This window comes from Lacerta agilis, chromosome 8, assembly GCF_009819535.1.
Source record: "Lacerta agilis isolate rLacAgi1 chromosome 8, rLacAgi1.pri, whole genome shotgun sequence".
NCBI lineage: Eukaryota > Metazoa > Chordata > Lepidosauria > Squamata > Lacertidae > Lacerta > Lacerta agilis.
The window spans coordinates 9,922,772-9,945,375 of NC_046319.1; the positions used below are offsets into that span (position 1 = coordinate 9,922,772).

Below are 22,604 nucleotides of genomic sequence, written 5' to 3' on the forward strand. Positions count from 1 at the left end.
CTCCGCGATTAGGTTACCGGGCGGTGTAACGAAGCGCGTCGCAGGAGGGCCCTTTTTCTCCCTGCCAGAAGATGCTTCGGCGATTGAGCCAACCCGGCCAAGGAGAAAGCAAAGTTGCTGCCGCCGACAGCTTGACGGCTTCATCCCAAGGCCAGGAAAGAACTGGGATTCCTTCCCTGCGATGTCCTTGGACAAAACGTGTCTTTTCCTTAAAGGCCTCGTGGGCTCAGAATGGCGGGTGGGTAGGAGTGGCCAGGGAGCCACCAGAGAAAGCGCAGAGTCTTTTGCCTGGATAACGTTACCAGAGCTCCCCGTACGAATCCTACCTCCAAATAGATTTCAGAATGACTCAGGGTATCTGTTTCATCGCCTTAATCCTTCGTCATTCAATAATCCTGACTGCGAAGGCCTGTTTTGCGCGTCCGAGGATAACTGGGGCGGCCTCATGGCCGTAGCCAATTGCGATGCCATCTTACGAATTCATGGTATGGGGCGGGCTGCAAAAGCCTCCCTGGGAAGGGGGCAGCGTGCCAGCTGCATCGCTGGAGCCCAAGGACTGGGTGATTTCGGAGGGGAGGGGAGGGCCACCAAATGGCATTAATAAGGGGATCTGCCTGGGTGGAGTTGGGTAGAGAGATCTGTTAAATCCCGAAAGAACCTCAAAAACGAAACAAAACAAAACACCCCAGCACATTCTGCTCTTGCAAAGTTGTGACTTTCTGCATGCATTGAATGACTGTTGCCCATTATTCTTATGGATAATTGTCAAAACAAAATAGAAAATTCTTTCCAGTAGCACCTTAGAGACCAACTGAGTTTGTTCTTGGTATGAGCTTTCGTGTGCATGCACACTTCTTCAGATACATTGAAACAGAAGTCACCAGATCCTTAAATATAGTGAGGGAGTGGGGAGGGGTATTACTCAGAGGGTGGTGGGAATGGGTGATCAGCTGATAGGTGTGGAAAACCTGTTGATGACTCTTAACGGCTGCAATTAGTCTTGCAGGGAAAGGCAAGGGGTGAGATGGCTAAAGATAGCTTAGTTAAGTATAATGAGATAAGAATCCAATGTCTTTGTTCAGACCAGGTTTCTCCATGGTTCTAAGTTTGGTGATTAGTTGCAATTCAGCCACTTCTCTTTCCAGTCTATTTCTGAAATTTCTTTGTATTAAGACAGCTACTTTGAGATCTTTTATAGAATGTCCTGGGAGATTGAAGTGTTCTCCTACTGGTTTCTCTGTCTTGTGATTCCTGATATCAGATTTATGTCCATTTATCCTTTGGCGTAGGGTTTGGCCTGTTTGTCCAATATAGAGAGCTGAAGGGCACTGTTGGCATTTGATTGCATACACAATGTTGGAAGATGAGCAATTAAATAGTCCTGAGATGGTATGTTTGATGTTGTTGGGACCAGTAATGGTGTTGTCCGGGTTTATGTGGCAGCAAAGTTGGTATCTGGGTTTATTGCAGGCTCTGGTACCAGTGTCCATGTTGAGTCCTGTGGTTGTATTATTGTGGGTGAGGAGCTGTTTGAGATTGGGTGGCTGCCTGTAGGCGATGAAGGGTCTTCCTCCCTTATTATATGGATAATTGTGTTGAGGTTGTTGTTGTTGTTTTTCCCTTTTACAATCAAGCAGTGCATAAATTTTGTGAAATAAATATGTCTTGGTGAGATTTGCAATCATTGCACAGTTGTGTAAATATTGTTTTTGGACAGGGCTGTGACTCAGCGGTATAGCCCCTGCTTTGCGTGGTGGAGGCCCCAGTTTCAATCAGTGCTGGCAGCATCTCCAAGCAGGGAAGGGCCACAACTCAGCAGCAGAGCACCTGCTTGGCCTGCAGAAGGCCCCAGGTTGAATCCTGACATCTAAGTAGGGCTGGGAAAGACTCCCTCCCCGAAATGCTGGAGAGCTGCTGCCAGTCGGTGTGGACAGCTCTGAGCTAGATGGAACCAGGGGCCTGACTCGGTATAACCCAGCTTCCTGTCTTCCTATGGACATTTTACTTTTGTGTGCGCTTCTTCAAAAAGTCACTGAATAAGGCATCATGTAAATCTTTTCAAAGAAATTTTGCAGCAACACCACACGGGTATATGATGATGAGGTTGATGTTTTAAATGCATGTATCACCCTGCATTACAAGATCACAGGGTTGTTCACAGAATAAAATACGCGGTGGGGCTGTGGCCTAAACCACTGAGCCTAGGGCTTGCCGATCAGAAGGTCAGCAGTTCGAATCCCCGCGACGGGGTGAGCTCCCGTTGCTCAGTCCCTGCTCCTGCCAACCTAGCAGTTCGAAAGCCTGTCAAAGCACAAGTAGATAAATAGGTACCACTCCGGTGGGAAGGTAAATGGCGTTTCCATGAGCTGCTCTGGTTCGCCAGAAGCGGCTTAGTCATGCTGGCCACATGACCCGGAAGCTGTACATCAGCTGCCTTGGCCAATAAAGCGAGATGAGCGCCACAAACCCAGAGTCGTCTGCGACTGGATTAAAACAAAAAACATCAAAACAATAAGTAGAGAAGAGGGGGTGCCCCAAAGAGTCGACACAACCTGTCCAAGTGATGCAGGCTCCTGGCACCCCGCCTCTCGCAGCAGCTCCCTGAATCATCACAGCCCCTGTTTATCTTGCGCTTGGGAGACTCGCTTGGTGAAAAGAGAAGTCTGTGGCATCCTTCTGCGCATGCCCCAAGGGCACAATTTCTGGTGGGCACAGTGGGGAGAGGGAGGCTGCCATAAGGATGATTTATGCAGGAATGAGGATGTCTTGGGTTAGCGCCTCAGTTTCCACTTGCTTCCCCTAAATGGCGGAGAGGCAATTAACTCCGGGAGGTGAGGGGACGGAGCCTTCTTCTCATTCCTCTTCACGCTCATGAGGGATTGGAGACTTGAAACTTTGCTGCCGAGGGGGGGGGATGTGGTTTCCAAAACCCACGGCTCCCGAGGCCTTGCCTCAAAAAGGAGACGGCAGAGCTGGAGAAGGCCAAGCGAAGTGCACGCAAGCAATATGATCAAGGGGACGGAAGGGTTGCAGTGTTTGTGACTTGTTAGTTCAGAGAGAAGGCAAATAAGAGGTGATGCGATAGAGGAGTTGAAATGCTTTCTTCCTTTCTCACTGAAGCTGAATGTTGGAAGATTCAGGGCCGATAAAATGATGAAAGGACTTCTTCACGTAGCACAGAGCTAAACTGTGGAACTTGTTCCTGCAGGAGGATGTGATAATCACAAACACCAATGCCTTTAAAAGAGGATTGGACAAATTCAGGGAGGAGAGGGCTAAAGACGGCTACTAGCCAGCTCTGCCTTGCAGTTGGGGGCAGCAATGTTTCTGAACACCAATTTCTAGAAACTCCACAATTCCGTGACTTTTCACTGAGACACTTTGAGATTCGTGGAATACCGCAGACTTCTCACTGCGGCCAGACTGAATGTTCTTGACTCGGCGGTTTTGATGGGAAGATTTAGAGGAGTTCCATATGATCAGAGAACCTGCCACTGTGCTTTAGGAGAGGTAGAATCCACAGAACACATTCTATTGAGTTGTCCCTTTTATGACAATTTAAGGCAATTATCTCATAGCCCCATATCTATCTCAGTTTAGTTCTCGATTAAGAGAAAGGCAGGTAGCATATATGCTGAATAAGCCCACTGGGGAAACAGCCTTATCTGTGGCTAAATTCCTCTTCCTGGCGCTCGGAGGTGTAAAATCGAATGCCTCGATGTGGGTTACCTGTACGAGGTTTACTAGCGCTGTCCTATTTATTTGTGTATCCTTTTGATGTCTTTTTAGTTTTATAATTTTGTATTGAGAAATGTTTTTCCGACTATCGGTCGAATAAAGGATATGTATGTATGCTTTGAGATTCTAGCTACTCTGCCGCTTCTAGGAAAGGTCCTTCAGAAAGTTCCCAGTGTCCGCCCCTATAACAGCTCAGATGGGACCGTTTGTGGCCAGGAGTCCTTCTCCCCTTGGTTGATTCAAGCCAAGCCCTTCTGCGCAGAGAAGTAATTTCTCCCGCCTCTCAGTTTTCCCATTAAGGGCTTATGGATGGACACGTGTGCCTTGCCGGAGAAGGGGGCGAGAATATTTGTCTAAAGTGTCCCATCTGGAAAATGAGACTGGAAAAGATAGGAGGCTTCAAAGCAAACAATTGGAATATAATACGTTCAGCTCGCTCCAGAGTCCAAAATTGCTTTTCTAAATGCTATTATTCCACCCACCCACCCACCCCTTTTAGAGGGGCGATTGCTTGCACATATATTTATATATATTTGCAAAGTAAGAGCCCAGAGATCAACGTGGTATTCCTTTCCCGCATGACAAATCCAGGACTGGCTGTACTCATTCGAGGCATGATAAATGATAGATCTCACCATGTTTAAAAGCGATTAACCTTCTCTGAGGCGAGCACGGACCGTGAGGGGGGGGGGTGATAACGGCGCTTTGCGCTCCCGTCTCCGGTTACCAGCGACGCGGGGTGGCGCCCAGCGGCAAGACAGGCCGGTGCCCTGGCATCCCCCAAACCTCAGGGGTACAGACATCTCACAAGAGGCTAGAAGGACACACACACACACCAGATCTGGTGGTGCGAATCTAGACTTGGGGTCCAATGAGGTTCAGGGGTTGCCAAAGGTTCGGCCCTCACCCTGCCCACTTTTCTCACTTGCTGCTGGCAAGGGCTCCTGCCTGTCCTTGGCTGACATTGCTTGACGCAAGCCGTCAGTGGGCTGTCCCGGCAAAAGCGGGCAGTTTTTAGATGCCTCGCCCGTTCTTGACGCTCACCTCAAAAAGGATCCTGGAGAGGTGGAAATGGTTCAGAAAAGGGAGGCTCCCTAGGAGGAAAGGCTTCAGCGTTTGGGGACTTTAGAGAAAAGGTGGCAAGGAGAAAGCGTAACACAATAACTGGCGGACGTCCAATGAAACCGAACGTTGGAAGATTCGGGATGTATGAAAGGAAGTCCTTCTTCGTGCAGCACAAACTGTGGAACTCACTCCTGCAGGGGGCAGAAATGGCCATCAATCCGGATGGCTTTAAAAAAAGGATTAGGGGATTAGGCAAATTCATGGAGGGGAGAGGGCTGTCAATGCCTACTAGCCCGATGACCATGCATTTGCATTAGGAGGCAGTAAATGCTGCTGAATGCCAGATGCTGGGATGGGCAAGAGGGGAGAGAGCTCTTGTGCTTGAATCCTGCTTGCTGGTTTTGCTCTGAGGCATCTGGTGGGCCCTTGTGAGAAGAGGATGCCCACTGGCCAGATCTCTTCTTAGGTTCTCCGACCGAAAGTATGTGCGATCCCAAAGCAAGAACCAGCGGCGAACGAAGCCGCTTGGCCGCCCAGAGCGCCAAACCCAGGGGGCGAGGTGTCGCTCCGAAGCGCGCATGTGTCGTATGGAGCTGCACATGCGCGCTCCGCAGCAAACCCCGTGAGCAAGCCGCGGAGCGAGGCAGCCTCGCTCGCTCCGCAACTTGCTCGCAAACCTGAGGAGCGAGGCTGCCTCGCTCCGCAACTTGCTCGCTGGGTTTGCCACGGAGCGGGCGGAGGTGAGGGGCGGGCCAGGGAACCCCTCCCTGGCCCGGCCCGCCCCTCGCCTTCGCCCCAGCTGGAAAAAGGAAAGCGCGCGCCGAGCAGGTTTGCGAGCAAACCGTTGGTGCACACTTTTTACCGGGTGGCGGGGCTCGTCTTGGGCATTGCAGGGCGGGGCACACCAAGTGTCGCCCCCACTCCAATGCACCCACCTTGCTCCGCTCCTGGCAAGAACGTCTGGAGAGCCCTTCTGGGCTGCCGTTGATCCGAAAGGGAAAGGGCTGTAAAACTGAATGATACAGAGCATCTGCTTTGCATGCAGAAGGTCCCAGGTTCTGTCCCCAGCAGCATCCTCAGGTAGGGCTAGAAGAGACCTGAAACTTTGGAGAACCACTACCAGCCGGGGTAGGCAATACTGAGCTAGGTGGACCAAGGGTATAAAGGCAGCTCCTATGGTACTGTTTAAGTCAGCCCCTTATTCCAAAATCGTTGAGGACTAGAACCTTGGGCTTTACATTTAAGAAAAGGGCCACAACAGGGCGGTAGAGCACCTGGTTTGCATGCAGGTCCAGTCCATAGCATCTCCAAGAAGGGCTGGGAAAACACTCCCTATCTGAGACCGTGGAGAGTAGCTGTGCAGACAATACTGTGCTAGATGGATTGACCCAATATGGGGCAGATTCCTATGAGTTAATTTGGGCCTTTTCAAAAAATGAGTCAAGGGATTCAGAGGAACCACTGCAGACCTCTGATTTCTATTCACTGTAAGGAAACAGAAAAGGGGAATGTTTCCGGTGTTATGTTCGAGGGGATGGCAGGAAACAGGAAATTATGTTCACATGTGGTGGAGGTGTAAATATGTACAATTTTAAAAAAATTTGGCAAAGGGTGTTTAAGGAGATAACAGAAATCACTGGGTTAAAGCTGACCAAAAGTCCAGAGGTAGCATTATTATCAATTTACGAAGGGGGTGGAAGGTTCGCAGGCTATGAAGGCCTTGCTCACAAATTTATTGACAGCTGCGCGCATTATGATAGCTAGGAAGTGGAAGGGGCAAGCAGAATATGAAATGGAAGAACGGTATAAAGAGGTGTGTGGGATGTAGCTATGAATGATATATTGACATGTGCGCATTAAGGTAAGACGGGGAATATGCAGGAGAAATGATTCCGAGGAGATGTGGAAGGTGTTTGTAGAATTTGTACTGTTAAAACGGAAAGGGGTCAAACCATCGCAGGTGGTGCTGGAATTTTGGGAGGCTGGATAAGTTACAACGGTATGGTCTCGGGGGCGGGACGCACATTTTTATTCTCATTTATTTGTGATTATTACTTTGTCAAAATAAAATAATAAAAACTTAAAAAAGAAAAAGAAAAGGGGACCCTTGGTGCTTTTAGGGGGCAGGGAAGCAACAGGGAAGACGACGCAGTCCAGCTCTGCTGCATCATCCAGTGTCTTGGCTCTGCCCTTTCCAAGGGGAACAGAGCTGATGAAGACAGTGTGATCTTGCAGAGCGAAACAGCAGCATTAAAAACCCATTTCTTTTCAGGTGACTGACCCAGCGGGTTCCACGTCAGCCTCCTGCTGCTCCCAGATGCCCTTAACTGCTTCTGCCCTCCCCCCCCCCCAGCGAAAAGCACACAAGTTGGAGTGGGGGGCTCTGGAGAGACGAGCTAGGCTTGGCCCCCATCACAAGGGGTCAACGTCACCCTTCTGGAGTTCCCATGCCCACATTTGGCCCCCCCTGCTATACACACAAGCCTCCTTTGCTGCCAGAGGGGGGGGGGAATAGCCAATGGGCTGGCCTCCAGATGCTGCAGGATTCTGACTCCCTTCAGTCCCAGCCAGCGGGGGCCAGGGGTCAGGGATGAGGACGGGAGCTGGGAGCCCAACAACAGTATACAGGTGAAACTCGAAAAATTAGAATATCGTGGAAAAGTCCATTTATGTAAGCAACTGTTTTCATTAGCTACTGGAGTTTAATATATGAGATAGACTCATGACATGCAAAGCGAGATATGTCAAGCCTTTGCTTGTTATAATTGTGATGATTATGGCGCACAGCTGATGAAAACCCCCAAAGTTGAAATTGTTAATTTGGGGTTCTCATTAGCTGTATGCCAAAATCACCACAATTATAACAAATAAAGGACCGACATATCTCGCTTTGCATGTCATGTGTCTATCTCATATATTAGTTTCACCTTTTAAGTTGAATTACTGAAAGAAATGAACCTCGATATTTTCGAGTTTCACCTGTAGTTAAACTGTGGAACTCACTTCCACAGGAGGCAGGGAGGGCCAGCAACTTGGATGGCTTTAAAAGAGGGTTGGGCAAATTCACGGAGGAAGTTAAAGCTATCAACGGTCACTATCCACGGTGGCCGTGCTCTGCCTCTGCGGTGTGAAACTTCTGAGTACAAGTTCCTGGAAACCCTAGTAGGGGAGAGAACTCCTGTGCTGCTTGTGTGTTTCCTGCAGGGCACTGTTTGGCCACTGTGAGATCACGATGCTGAACTAGATGGGCTATTGGCCTGATCCTGCAGGCTTTCCTTAGGTTCTTATGGAAATTATGCGCTTTAAAAGTGGGCTGGATGTGCGTGCGACAGACAGTGTGGCTCTGCTCTCTGCCAGGATCTGGCCAATAGCCCGTCTAGTGCAGCGTAGTCTGCCTTCCGGGCAGGATGCAAGTTTGGGATGGCAAGGCAGATGAGAGCAGACCTTGCCTTAGCAAAAGGGATTTCAGGATAAATCACATGTTGTGGTAACAGCGGTAAGAAGAGGGTGCTCTTACCAAAATCTCTTTCACAGCAAAGTCTTCGAGGCCTCCGTTCCTCGGGGAGTCCAGGACCACCGGGAAGCCCTTGTGGGGGGCATGGATGTAGCCAAACTCAATCTCATCCTGCAGAGGAAAAGAGAAATCAGCAAGATCTGGACTCCCTCCATGCAGACTGAAGGAGTAAATAGGTGAATAAACCGTATTTCTTAAAGCTATGACAATCTCCGCTGTGTCTCAATTCTCTGAAGGAACACAGACCCTGGGTGAGTGACTGGAACCCCATGGGCTCTTGCCCAAGAGGGGGACTAGCCCAACTTTTGTAACATTAGATTGCAGAGCTGCCTCCTCACAAAGAGCTTTGCTTTAATCTAGCAAGCTCAGTTCCTTAATGACCCGTTGGGGATAGAAATCATTTCCTCCCCCCCCCCCCCCGCAAATAAAATTTCTGCATGCTAAACATGCCTCCTGCCAGCAATCTGGGAGCCCGCAGCTAAAACCAAGGACACCCGATGAAGCTGAACGTTGGGAGATTCAGGGCAGAGAAAAGCAAGACTTTCTTCATGCAGCACAGAGTTAAACTGTGGAACTCTCTCCCACAGGACAGGGTCACCAACTTGGATGGCTTTACAAGGGGACTGGACAAATTCATGGAGGAGGAGAAAGCTGTCAGTGGCTACTATCCGCAAGGACCTCTGCAGTTGGAGGCAGCAATGATTCCAAATTCCAATTTGCTGGAAACTGCAGGAGGGGAGAATTGCTCTTGTGTTCGAATCCTGGGTTTCCCATAATGAGCATCTGGTTGGCCACTGTAAGAACAGGATGCTGGACTGGACAGGCCATTGGCCTGATCCAGCGGATCTCTCCTTACAGCTTACCTTTACTGAAAACCTGGGAAATTGCAGTTCAGTAAATGTGGACAGAATCGTGGATAGGGAGCTTTAGGCTGACTCATGTCGTTGGCCCAAGTACCTTGGTATTGTCCACACTGGCTGGCAGCAATGGCTCCCCAGGGTTTAAGACTGGCAACCCACTCACCTGCATCCACCGGTCCCCTCGGTTCATGTACCGTGAGCAGACCGACATCTGGCAGTTAGCTTTGCTGACCAAGTTCTTGATCTCCTTCAGGAAGAGGTAATTATCCTTCACACTGACAGGGGAGGACAAAGATGGGTTAACTGGGGATGCTTTCATGGCCAGCTTGAAAGTGGGGTGGGGTGGGGTAGATTCCACAGAGCAGGGCTGGGGAACAGCTGTGCCCCTCCAGATGTTGACGTCATGGTCAATGGTGAAAGATGATGGGAGCTGGTAACATCTGTAGGGTACCCCAGGTTCCCCACTAAAAGGAGGCGGAGCTGTGAAAGGGGTGAAGGTAAAGGGGCCCCTGACCGTTAGGTCCAGCTGCGGACGACTCTGGGGTTGTGGCGCTCATCTCGCTTTACTGGCCGAGGGAGCCAGCGTACAGCTTCTGGGTCATGTGGCCAGCATGACTAAGCCACTCCTAGAGAACCAGAGCAGTGCATGGAAACGTTGGTTACCTTCCCGCCAGAGTGGTACCTATTTATCTACTTGCACTTTGTGCTTTCGAACTGCTAGGTTGGCAGGAGCAGGGACCAAGCAACGGGAGCTCACCCCATCACAGGGATTCGAACAAGCCCTAGGCTCTGTAGTTTACCGTATATACTTGAGTATAAGCCTAGTTTTCCAGCACACTTTTTGTGCTTTAAAAGCTGCCCTCGGCTTATACTCAAGTCAACCATTCCTTAAGAAGTGTACAAGAATGGCGGTTCTTTACTCTCCCCAGGCAGCTTGTTCCATTCCTGAACTGCTCACATAAATGCAAACTTTAGACCCCAGAAGGCAGAAAGCCTTCAGTTAAGGAAGTATTAAAACCCCACAGGTGCTCACTTTCCCTGGCTCCTGCTTAAACAGGACAGGATCCCAGCCTTCTCTGTATAACACAAGGGAACATTGCGCTGTGAGTTAAACCACAGAGCCCTAGGGCTTGCCGATCAGAAGAATGGCGGTTCGAAACCCTGCGACGGGGTGAGCTCCACAGCAGCAAAGGAGGAAGAGGAAGGAGCAGCCCAAAGGGCTGCTTTGGGCTGCTCGTTCCTCCTCTACCACAGTGGCAAAGGTGAACCGGCTTATACTTGAGTCAATAAGCTTTCCCACATTTTTGTAGGGAAATTAGGTACCTCGGCTTATATTTGGGTCGACTTATACTCGAGTATATGCGGTAACCCACAGCGCCACCCGCGTGAAAGGGGTAGCTGCAGGTAATAAAGGCAAGTGTTTGAGGTGTGTAGGTATGGGCAACAAAGGCAAGTGAGGGTCTGGGTTCAAGGACAGGGAAGCTGTGGCCCCCTAAGTGTCATTGGATTGCAACTCCCAGCAGCCAGCATGACTTAAGGGATGGTGATGCGAGTTGGGAGTCCGGCAACATCTGGAGTGCCGCAGATGTTCCTCTCCCCTGAAGTTGACAAAGCCCCTGCCAAGAGGCTACCCCCCCCCCCAGGATACCACAAACACTTCTGCCTTTTCTCCCTTTTTGCCCACTAGTGCCTTCCAGACCACCTGGTATGATGCCTACGGGTGGGAAAACCTGTTGATTTTGGTTTCTAACTTTTTTTCAAACCTTACCTTCAGATCTCCCTTCCCACACCAGCTAGTGATTTTCTTTTTAATAATAATTCATCAAAATTCTTGAGCATTTTAGGGAGAATTTCTCCTAACGCACACACGTCACTCTGCGTTTTGAACTTCTTGTAAATACACATTTTAACAAAGCAATTTCCCCTAACTGCAGCACATTGTTGTATGATATTCATTTACGCTGCGCACCAGTGTATGATATATATATTTTTTTTGTACACACAACTTGGTTAGGGAGCTTCACTGCAAAATTCGGAGCAGTGAGAATTAGGTAGATTTGCTTTACAATGCAAACTGGGTCGAATGCCTCCCTGACCTCATCCTTTTGTAAAGTGTTGTTAAACGGCACTCACATTAAACATCAGCGATCGTCATAATAAAATGTTTCTCTTTTTATACTATCAGCTCCTGTTGCATCTCCCTCGTTGCTGTCTAATGCTTAATTTTGGGGGGGAAAGAAACCCACCACGGACAGAACCTGAAACCCAGCCCAGTTTCAGGATGCAAAAGCTGGTATTACAAATTCAAACCAAGCCCTGCTTTCAGAACATCTCCTGTTAAGTTCCAACGCCCCCTCCTTTCCTGACACCTTAAAAGATAAAGGTAAAGGGACCCCTGACCATTAGGTCCAGTCGTGTCCGACTCTGGGGTTGCGGCGCTCATCTCGCGTTACTGGCCGAGGGAACCGGCGTACAGCTTCCGGGTCATGTGGCCAGCATGACAAAGCTGCTTCTAGCGAACCAGAGCAGCGCACAAAAACGCCATTTACCTTCCCGCCGGAGCGGTACCTATTTATCTACTTGCACTTTTGACGTGCTTTCGAACAGCTAGGTGGGCAGGAGCTGGGACCGAGCAACGGGAGCTCACCCCATCACGGGGATTTGAACAGCCGACCTTCTGATCAGCAAGCCCTAGGCACAGCGCCACACCTTACCTGCAGACAAAAACATTGACTGGCGCCAAAGTGTTTGGGGTCATGATCCATGGGGCGATCCGGAAGACTACGGTGTCTGTGAAAATTGGGGTCTGTGGAATACCCTGGAAGAAAGATGGAGCCAGCTTGTATTCTGCTACTCTAGAAGGCAGGACCCGAACAAACAGATCGAAATTACAAGAAAGGAGATTCCGACTAAACATTAGGAAGAACTTTCTGCTCTTTTTCAGGGACTGGTATTCAGAAGGATTGCTGCCTCCAAACATGGAGGCAGAGAACCACCCTGGCTAGTAGCATCTCAGAACAACTGGTGAAACAGATCGGTGCGTGGGTTAATACCCTGTTATTGCACCAATGAAATGTTGCAGGATCCACCGGTGATAAAAAGCCACGAATCCATTAAACACGGCGGCCCTTTGTTTTTAAAAACTGGCTGCCCGGAGAAACAGAGGCAGCTACGGGACGTTGACCAACAGCACAGCTTCTGTGAGGGAAGAGAAAGGTCTGCTGGGGCAAGGAAGCAGAAGGCAGAACACAGATCCATTAGGGATCCCTAGCCAGATTAGCAGGTGGCTAATAGGAGTTGCAGGCCCCACGAGAGTCATGTGCAGCATTCAAGCAGGCGAGTGAGAGAATATGAGAAGGCCGTCCAGCTTAATTTAAAGCTGGCCTTTTCTTTTAGCGGCCCCCCAATTCGTATTGCTTTGTTGAGGTGGGGGCTGAAGAGGCAGGTGGGAAGGGAGGGGGGAGAGAGGCAGCGAGAGAGATTCACACACCAAGCAGCCTCTTTGTGGCTGAAGTAGCAAACAAAGAGAGAGGGGGGAACTTGAAAGCCAACCCGTCACCTGCCAAGGGAAAACTGGCACATTAACAGTGTGAAGTGAAGTGTCGAGCCCTAACATCAGCAGCTCCTTCTGCAGTTACACCATGCCGGTAGCCAGGAGGAGGGAACGGCTTTTGGCTGCCTGAAAGCAACAACTTCCATTAGCTGCTTGCTAACTGGGCTGCATACTGCTGTTTAGACAGTGCGGCATAGTGGTTAGAGTGCTGGACTAAGACCTGGGAGAAACCAAGCTTCGAATCCCCCTTACTTGGCCATGAAGCTCGCTGAGTGGCCTTGGGCAAGCCCCTGGCCCTCTGTCTAAACTACCTCACAGGGTTGTTGTGGGGTGTAACTTAGGAGAGGGAGAGCCATGTACGACACCTTGAGCTCCTTGGGAGGAAGAAAGGTGGGCTGTGAATACAATAAATATCAGACTAATATCCTGCCCTGCCACACCAGCTTCCTTACCCGCACAGACCTTTCACTTCCCTTGCGACGTTGCGCTGTTGATCAACGTTCTGTAGCTGACATTTCAGAGCCATTTTGCTTCAAAGCGGAACTCAAGGTGGTGTTTATAAATGTAACGATGATGTCATCCCAGCCCGAATGGGAACTAACATGAATTTTATATGTTAAATCTGTGGAAATCTAATAAACTTTATTATATATATAAAAAGGAATGCCCTACCGTCAGCTGTCAAATACCGTATTTTTCGCTCCATAGGGCGAACCGGACCAGAGGGCGCACCTCTTTTTAGAGGAGGAAACCCAGAAATTTATTTTCCTGGTTTTCCTCCTCTAAAAGCCTTGTTGTTTTTTTTAGGATCAGCTAAAGGTTTTGCAGCTTTTTTTTGCAAAGGGGGAAAAGCAAAGCTCCTTTTGCAAAGGGGGAAAAGCAAAGAGGAAAAGCCCCATTTTTATGGGGTTCAACTCATTTCTGCAGCTTCTAAAGAAAGGGAGCCTTTTCTACAGTTTCCAGACAGATAATCTAATTAGCCAGTCACATGTCGCTAGGGAAACAAACAACCTCCCTCTGCAGCACATTCAACAATGGAGGGCGGGGCAAGAGGGCGTGGCTGAAGGGGAGCTGGGACTCTTATCTCTCTCCCGATCTCTTGCTGATCAGCTGCTGAGCGGGGTCCTTTCAACACTCCCTTTTCTCTTTGTAAAATAAAAAGCATGACCTCTTTTGGCCCCTGGGCAATTCAGCTCCAGGGACCACCATTTGCTCCACAAGATATTTCCCCTTACTTTTTAGGAGGAAAAAAGTGTGTCTTATGGAGCGAAAAATACGGTAAACATTTCTCTGACTTTTAGAAGACACCTGAAGGCAGACCTGTACAAGGTTTTTAATGTTTGAGGCTTATTTTGTGTTTTAATATTTTGTCGGAAGCCGCCCAGAGTGGCTGGGGCAACCCAGTCAGATAGGCGGCGCACCCCACCCCCTTTCTCTGGCCAAACCTCAGCAACTGGCTCCAGCAGGCTAACGTGGATGGTGACGAGACCGTCGAAGCCGTCGTCCGGGAAGCGGAGACCCTCGACAAAGAATTCCATCTCTGCAGAGCCCCCCGTGTATTTCACGACGTGGAAGAGCTTCCGTGGCCCCAGGACGTGGATGTAGCGCTGGCCAAAGAAGGGATCTGCGGATAAAAAATATATGTTGGAAATGTAAGGAAAAAGAAGGCACCTTTTATCACACGTGGTGGAAATGTCAGGTAGTAAAAGAATTTTGGGAAATGATCTATAATGAATTGAAAAAAATGCTTAAAATGACTTTTCCTTAAAAAACCCAGAAACCTTTCTTTTAGGGATTCTAGGTGCCGAAATCCCAATGGAGCAGAAATCTATTTATGTACGCGGCTGCGCGGATGTTATTGGCCCAGAGATGGAAAGAAGATAAAGTCGCAACCAGAGAAGAATGGCGGATTAAGTTTGATGGATTATGCCAAAATGGCTAAATTGACCGGAAGAATCAGAAATCAGGAAGACCAAAATTTTAATAACGAGTGGGGAATTTTTTTATAATTTATCTTAAAAACCATTGTAAGCAGTTAAACATCATTCGTAGGACTGGAATAACGCTTGCAGTTTAAAGTTGAATTTTGGATGTAACGGAGAGGTAAAAAAAATGGATTATTCTAAAAGATGCAGGAGGAAATGATTAACAGCAGGACCCACAAAGGGGAGGAGGGAAATCCAGGAAATTCTTTGGAAGCTTGTTTTTATGTTGTATCTTGAATATGGGATTGTAAAATATTAATCTGAAAAACCAAATAAATAAATACATTAAAAAAAGAAGGGATCTGTGTCGGGAAGGAAAGCGGAGATCAACACAAGTAAGGAAGAAGAACTCTGCTGGATCAGGCAGGAGTGCATCTAGACCAACATCGTGTTCACAGGAGGCCTGCAAGCAGAATTCAAGCACAAGAGGCCTCTCTCCCCTCCCGTGGTCTCCAGCAACTGGGCTTCAGAACCATTCCTTCCTCCAGCTGTGGAGGCAGAGCAGAGCCATCTTGGCTAGTAGCCTTTGAAAGCCCTTTCTTCCTCCATCAATTTGTCTGATCTTCTTTTACAGCCATCCAAGTTAGCGGCCCATCACTGCCTCCTGAGGCAGGGAGTTCCATAAGTTAACGCAGCTCTGTGTGAAAAGGTGCTTCCTTTTATCTGTCCTGAACCTTCTCACATTCAGCTCACTTGGACGTACATTACGAGTTCTAGTGTTATGAGAAAAGGAGGAAAACTCCTCTCTGTCCACTTTCTCTACTCTGCGCGCAATTTTACAAACTTCCTATTCTGCCACCTCTTACTTTTATCTAATTTTTTAAAAGTCCCAAATCTTTCCTCACAGGGGAGTTTCTCCATCCTCTCTTTGATCATTTTGGCTGCCTTTTTCTGAAACTTAAATAATAATAATTTTAAAATTACAAGCTTTGTTGATTTTTTTTTTATTAAAAAAAAAAACAATTACCAAGTGTTGCCTTCCAGGAAAAATACATATACAGATGTTAAGCCTTGCAAGCAAACATCCACATGGAATCAAAAGAGGCTGGGAAAATCTTTTGCATTACAGGTTAAAATCACATCCTTTTCCAACTCTGCCATATCCGTTTTGACGCGAGGCAACCAGAACTGTACATGATATTCCAAATGCAGCCGCACCAAAGATTTGTAGAAAGTCATTACGATATCGGCAGCTTTATTTTCAATTCCTTTCCCAATGATCCCTGGAGCATGGAATTTGCCATTTTCGTGGCTGACACACACCGGGTCGACATCTTCATCGGGTTAGTGAAGGCCAAGTTCAAATACGAGTTCCTTTTCTGTGGTTTTTTTTGGGGTGGGAATTGGGATTGGGCAGGGTCCAAGAAAACCGACGTCCAAGGAACAAGCCCACCCAACCCTGCTATCCATTGAGGAGGTAAAGGCAACTCCATCGCCCTCCCCCAACCCAGCTAATTAATACGTTAATTAATAATACGCCTGGCTCGGAAACCAGAATGTCCAGAATTCAAGGTCCTGCAACTCAATCCCGGGGAACAGTTATTTGGCAACCTGGCCAGAGAGTTCTTAGCTTTCACCCAGTCACCAGACTCTGATGCCCTTGAGAGACGCCAAACAATTGATCCTCGGGACTCAAAAACAAGCAGAGTCTGTGAGGCCAGGGAGAAAGGAGGGCTCTCCGAAAGGGAACTTGCACAGGATTTCTAAAAAGTATTATTTCACTGCTTATTTATCGTGAGATGCTCTGAGCTCAACATTTTCTTGCTGAAAAAGCGAGGGGCGGGGAGAATATTAAATTTGTCTTTTTGGGTAGGGGGGTTAACTCCAGGCTGTACCCAAAGCTAGCCTGATTTTGAGCAAACCCGCTGCAGTTAATAGAATCGGCTAACTTTATTTTATTTTATTTTATTTTATTTTATTTGTTTTTTTACTTTTTGCATTTCGATCCCACCGTTTTCTCCGGGGGGGCCCTAAGGTGGTGTACACGGTTTTCTCTCTGCCCCGATTTAATCCCCACAACAACCGTGCGAGGTAGGTAGGTCCATTCATTCAGTAGGCCTGCTCTTGAGTAGGATTTAGGAATACAGAAATGCTGCCTTGGATTGTTGGGCCGTATAGCTCAATTATCGTCTGCACGGACTGGCAGCAATGACTCTCCAGGGTACCAGGCAAGGAATCCTTCCCAGTCTCAGCTGCAGGTGCTGGAGATCCAAGCTGGGCCCTTCTGCATGCAAAGCAGGTGTCCTATTATTGAGCTAACAACCTTCCCTATAGGTCAGTGGTGGTGAACCTTTTAGAGACCGAGTGCCCAAACTGTAAACCAAACCCCACTTATTTATCACAAAGTGCCCAAACTTGTTGAACTTTTTTGGGGGGATCGCACAAAAGTTGCTTTGCTTTTGGGGGGCGCCCCAAAGCTGCTGAGCTTTTTTTGGAGGGGGAGAGAACAGAAATAAATGACAAATAATACCTTTGCTGGAATTAACATGCAGCGCCGACATCATCGTCTGCCAAAGCGCCAAAAAACACACACACACAGCACAATAAGGGTTAAAAAAACGAACGCTGTTATGCCCAATCAGAAACAACTACTGACGCAGCAAATTGAAAAACAGATCAATCACCGAACATAATCTCCAGCGACTAGCAAAAAAAAAAAAAAAAAAGTTCAAGGTTTCAACAGCGGACGCAAGCCTGGGGAAAAAACAACAACAACAGCACGGATGGGCCGATGGTGCGCGTGCCAGCAGTGAGGGGTCTGCGTGCCAAATCTGGCATGCGTGCCATAGGTTCGCCACCACTGCTATAGGTGGATAGATGCCACCTCCGGGGATCAATCTTCCACTCATCCCCTTTTGACAGGCACATCCACCTCACGCCCGGCCTGGCTGCAAATCCCACCAGCCAGGCCTCTCCAACATGGGCAGCATTCTCCACTGCCCCCACCCTCTCCTTCAGCCCCAACCAACATCCCCGTAACCGAATCTGGTTTTATAACCAGCAATAGAAGACACAAGAAGGCGCGTTAGGGCAGAGATGTCTCCTGGGGATTAGGGGAGGCCAAACAGAGCGATGATGTCACGGGCTGCAGCAAATGTCTTGTGGCCACTGTAAAATGAGGTGGCCGCCAAAGGTTGGCTTTTATTGGAGTGGGTGGGGATCATACCCACCTGCAGCTCTGTTTTAAGAGCTAGACGCCCATCACTGGAAGAGCTTGAAAACGTGACCTTCAGCTGTTGAACACTGAGTGTTGCCAACAACTGAGCCCTGCTCAGAGTAAGCCCACTGAAACTAATGGACATGATGACTAACTTCAGTCTGTTCATTTCAGTGGGTCTATTCTGGGTAATGTCTGGATGGATACAAGCTGACTCCTTTGTCAATCTACATGGGAAGATATCATATACATACATATATATGTAAAGGTACCCCTGACCGTTAGGTCCAGTCGCAGACTGGGATTGTGCACTCAGCTCGCTCTATAGGCCGAGGGAGCCAGTGTTTGTCCACAGACAGCTTCCAGCCCATGTGGCCAGCATGACTAAGCCGCTTCTGGTGAACCAGAGCAGCGCACGGAAACGTCATTTACCTTCCCGCCGGAGCGGTACCTATTTATCTACTTGCACTTTTCACGTGCTTTCGAACTGCTAGGTGGGCAGGAGCTGGGACTGAACAACGGGAGCTCACCCCGTCATGGGGATTCGAACCGCCAACCTTCCGATCGGCAAGCCCTAGGCTCAGTGGTTTATGTTGGTATAAAATACACACACACACACACACACACATTTATACCAATTCGCATTTATTTCTCCATCTAGAATAGTGCTGCCAACTCTGACTGGCAGCTGCTGCCCAGAATCCCAGGCCGACAGAGTCCTTTCACCGACAGGCAATCAAAAAATCCTACATTAATTAGAGGATGTCAGAGATTGAACCTTCTGCACACAAAACAAGTGACCTCCAACTAAGCTGTTTCCCCCCTCCCAAGATTCCAGTCCTCATTGTGCTGAATGAAGGGCTGATTTTAAAACGTAGGAAAATGCCTTCTGCTAAGTCAAACCGTGTAGCTCAGCAGTGTCTACACTGACTTGCAGCTGCTCTCCAGGTTTTCAGACAGGGAGTGTCTTTCTAGAGATGGTGCCAGGGGTTGAAGCTGGCACCTTCTGCATGTCACAGAGCTACATCCCTTCCTTTAAGGCACTGTTATGTACTGAGTTCAATAGGATCCAAAATGCAGCAGCCTGATTGGTCCTAGAACAATAGGATTGAGATTGCAGCAGTCTGATTGGTCCTAGAACAATAGGATTGAGATTGCAGCAGTCTGATTGGTCCGCAGGAGTCACCCAATCCAGCTCCAGGTGGAAGTGAATCCACAACCCGATTGGCATACAGGAGTATCCCGGAATTAGCCAATCACGTGGGGCCCATTGTGTAAATAGTGTATATAAAGCAAACGTTTTGGGGGAACTGCATTCCTCACTACTATGAGCTGAATAAAGAGCATGAAATTCACACTGGACTCCCAGTATATTTCAGGCACTCTGGAAGAAGCGTTCACGGAAGTAACAAAGCCCAGGACACTTTCAACTAGTTGTTTGTAGCTTAACAGACAAACGAGACAGAATGAGCCAGTATTTTCTTAAATGCGATCCCTGCTCCACTTTGGCCAAGCCTGAGTTTAAGAAAATATCAATACCAGCTGGCAAGCCTTAAGTTAGGAAGAGGGAGCTCAGAAGTTTCACCCCTTCCCTCTTCGCCCCGCTTCACATCAGATGGGGGACCTGCCCTCCTTCGCCAGAGATTTTAGGAGCCTTCACCCGGATCACCCATGTAATTCTTCCACGGCTCAGAGAAGCAAACAACCGGCCTCCTACCCTAGGAAGAACGCCGAGAGGTAACCCCAGGCCACTGGGCTTGGCCGGCTTCCCTAGGATCTCTCAGAGAGCAGCTCCTGACAGAGGCAGAGTTAGCGTCTGACTGACAAGCCCCTCTGGCGCTCCTTGCCAGGAAATGCCGCCCCTTCCCCTCGGCCGGCTCCAATTGCAATGCCTGGTTTCAGCAAGTTGTCGGTGGGCCCCGGTCTCTGGGCGCCAGCGGAGCTACTGGAATGTTGAAGACACCGGGCTCCTTTCTAATTAGATGTGTTGACGACCCATCAGGTCTAATTATTCCCAAGCTGCTCTTTGCTACAAATGAGATGCAGGTGCGAGAATTAACGTGACACGTGCATGCGCTTTCTCGGGGCGGGGGGAGGAGATGAGGTTAAAAATTGTGCCGCCTATTCACTAAGAAGCAGAGATATGCACCTCTTCTGTCTCGGGAGGGGGGGGGAGAAGAAGAGATAGAGTTAGAAAGGTACCCCCAAGGGTCATTAGTGCAGGCGTAGGCAAACTCGGCCCTACCAGATGTTTTGGGACTACAACTCCCATCATCCCTAGCTAACAGGACCAGTGGTCAGGGATGATGGGAGTTGCAGTCTCAAAACATCTGGAGGGCCGAGTTTGCCTACACCTGATCTAGTCCAACCCGCTGCAATGCAGGAATCTTAACCAATGCTTCCATGACAGGTGGCCACCCAACTTCTGCATTAGAGGGAGAAGCTGGAAGAGGGAGACAGACCCCCTGCTGTGTGGTCCCGAAGAGACAGGGGGCTCAGTCAACACCCAGGAAAGTGAGGAAAGGAATAGCACAACCCCCAGAGAGAGTCTGTGCCAGGATGCTGTCCACACTCCAGGGATCATTAGGAAAGGAACTCAAAATTAAACTGCCCATGTGAATCTATGGTGCATCCACACTTGCCATACTGCGGAGAGTTCTGGTCACCTCACTTCAAAAAGGATATCGAGGAAGGTTCGGAAAAGGGCGGCCAAATCAATCAAGGGGATGGCGCGGCTCCCTTACGAGGAAAGGTCGCAGCGTTGGGGGACATTTTAGCGTAGAGAAAAGGAGTGCAAGAGACGACACGACAGGCGAGAAAAGCCATCCTCGCTCTCTCATGACTTGTGGACATCCAATGAAGCTGAACGTTGGGAACTTCGGGGTGGATAAAAGGAAGGAATTCTTCATGCAACGCACAGTTAAACTGTGTAACTCCCTCCCACAAGGTCCGTGACGGCCACCAGCTTGGATGGCTTTAAAAGAGGATGAATTCACGGAGGAGGAGGAGGAGGAGGAGGAGGATGTGGGAATACACTTCGTGGGTTCCTTTGAACCCGCGGTTATTTGTTTAATTTAATGATTATTTGTGTACTACTTTATGTATACTTCCTCACAAAAGTGAAAGCAAAAGCAGGGCTCAGTAGGCATTTTGCCACTGAGATCCCTCCACCTAAAAGTTTAGTTCCAGAGGTTTTTGAAGTTGTCAATGGTCGTTTATTCTGCTTCCCGCCTTTTTGGGGGGCTGCAACAGCGTTCCTATTGGTAAATATATCGATCATGATGTCACACTTGGTTATCAATAAAAGGCTGAGGCTTCCCGCTTTAGGCAGATAGACAGCATTGAACAGCTGTTCAGTTAATTGGGGTTAGTTACGTTATTCTTTGGTTCTTTTCAGTTGGGGTTTTTTGGGGCTGAGGGTTGGATGGGTTGGAAGCGCGTGCAGGTTTAGTTAGGTTTTTAGTTTGCGGAAGATTTGGCGGTACAGATTTAGTTAGCCTTAGCATCGCAGAAGATTTGGCGGTGTAGGGACTTTTAGTTTAGGGGACTTTTAGAATAGTGATAGGTTCAAAGAAAGTCTAGAAGCCTATGCGGGTCAGCCAAAGCCATAAAAGAAATTACTGTGTCTGTCTTTATTTGGGGAGGAATTTTGGTTTTAAAAAACGTCAGGGGTTTCACTTAGTGCTTTTCAACAATGTAGGAGGTCGCAAGTCATCCCAAGTTTAGTTACGAGGCAAGTCTTTTATTCCTACTCACTCACGCACCTTCAGTTTTCAGCCTGGCGGACAACGGTGCGTCCCGTTCGCAGGCTTGGCCGGCGCCCGTGCATTTACGCGTGTGAGGTGCTGGCCACAGATCCCCAGCAACTGGAATCCCATGCGTAGGCGGCCTAGGCTTATGCATGGGAAGCTCCAGCACCAAATCCCCGCAGGAGGAGGAGGAGGAGGAGGGGGGAAAGGCTGTTTATTGATGGCTACCAGCCACAATAGCACTGCTCTGCTTCCATGGTCGGAGGCAGCAATGCATCTGAATCTCAGTTGCTGGAAATTTCAGGTGGGGAGGGGGCTCTTGTGCTTGGATCCTGCTTGTAGGCTTCTATTTGGGATGGCCACTGCGAGAACAGGAGGCTGGACCAGAGCGGGCACTGGGCCTGATCCAGCTGCCAGGCTCTCCTCATGTCCTGATGACTCTTGCAGTAAAAACATCGTGACAAAGAGAGTGGAAACAGTCGGCCCACTTACTCTGCAAGTAAAAGACCCCAACTTTGTCGCAGTCGGACAGCGGAATGTAGAGGACCATCTCGTAGCCTCGAGGGAGCCGGTCAGGGCCTTTTGTTCTCAAGATCATGCGGGACATGTCTTCTAGGTCTGTGGGGGTTCGATGCCCGGGACAGAGAGAGAGGAAAGGAGAACCGGGGGGGGGGGGAGGAAAAGAAAGGAGAAATGCACATCAGGATTTGGAGATTTGTGATGAAAATCTTGGAATACGCAGAGATGGCAAAACTGACGGCGCTGATACAAATCTAGACTCTTTTAAAGACCGGGAACCCTTTTCTAGTCTATATAAGTTACAGGTAGGTAGCCGTGTTGGTCTGCTATAGTCAAAACAAAATAAAATAAAAAAATTCCTTCCAGTAGCACCTTAGAGACCAACTAAGTTTGTTCTTGGTATGAGCTTTTGTGTGCATGCACATGAAATCTCATACCAAGAACAAACTTAGTTGGTCTCTAAG

At 48.7% G+C, this 22,604-nt stretch overlaps 1 protein-coding gene across 1 annotated transcript in view; it reads right to left on the minus strand.

Moving 5' to 3' along the window:
* Positions 1–22,604, minus strand: part of LOC117052451 (protein-arginine deiminase type-2-like) — a 59,520-nt gene that overhangs the window by 16,250 nt on the left and 20,666 nt on the right. The window contains exons 6-10 of the mRNA XM_033159403.1: positions 22,114–22,239; positions 14,176–14,354; positions 11,892–11,995; positions 9,341–9,452; positions 8,321–8,428 (exon numbers count right to left, since the gene is read on the minus strand). Of these exons, the coding sequence (XP_033015294.1) occupies positions 8,321–8,428; positions 9,341–9,452; positions 11,892–11,995; positions 14,176–14,354; positions 22,114–22,239 (629 nt within the window). The remainder of the gene's footprint in view (positions 1–8,320; positions 8,429–9,340; positions 9,453–11,891; positions 11,996–14,175; positions 14,355–22,113; positions 22,240–22,604) is intronic.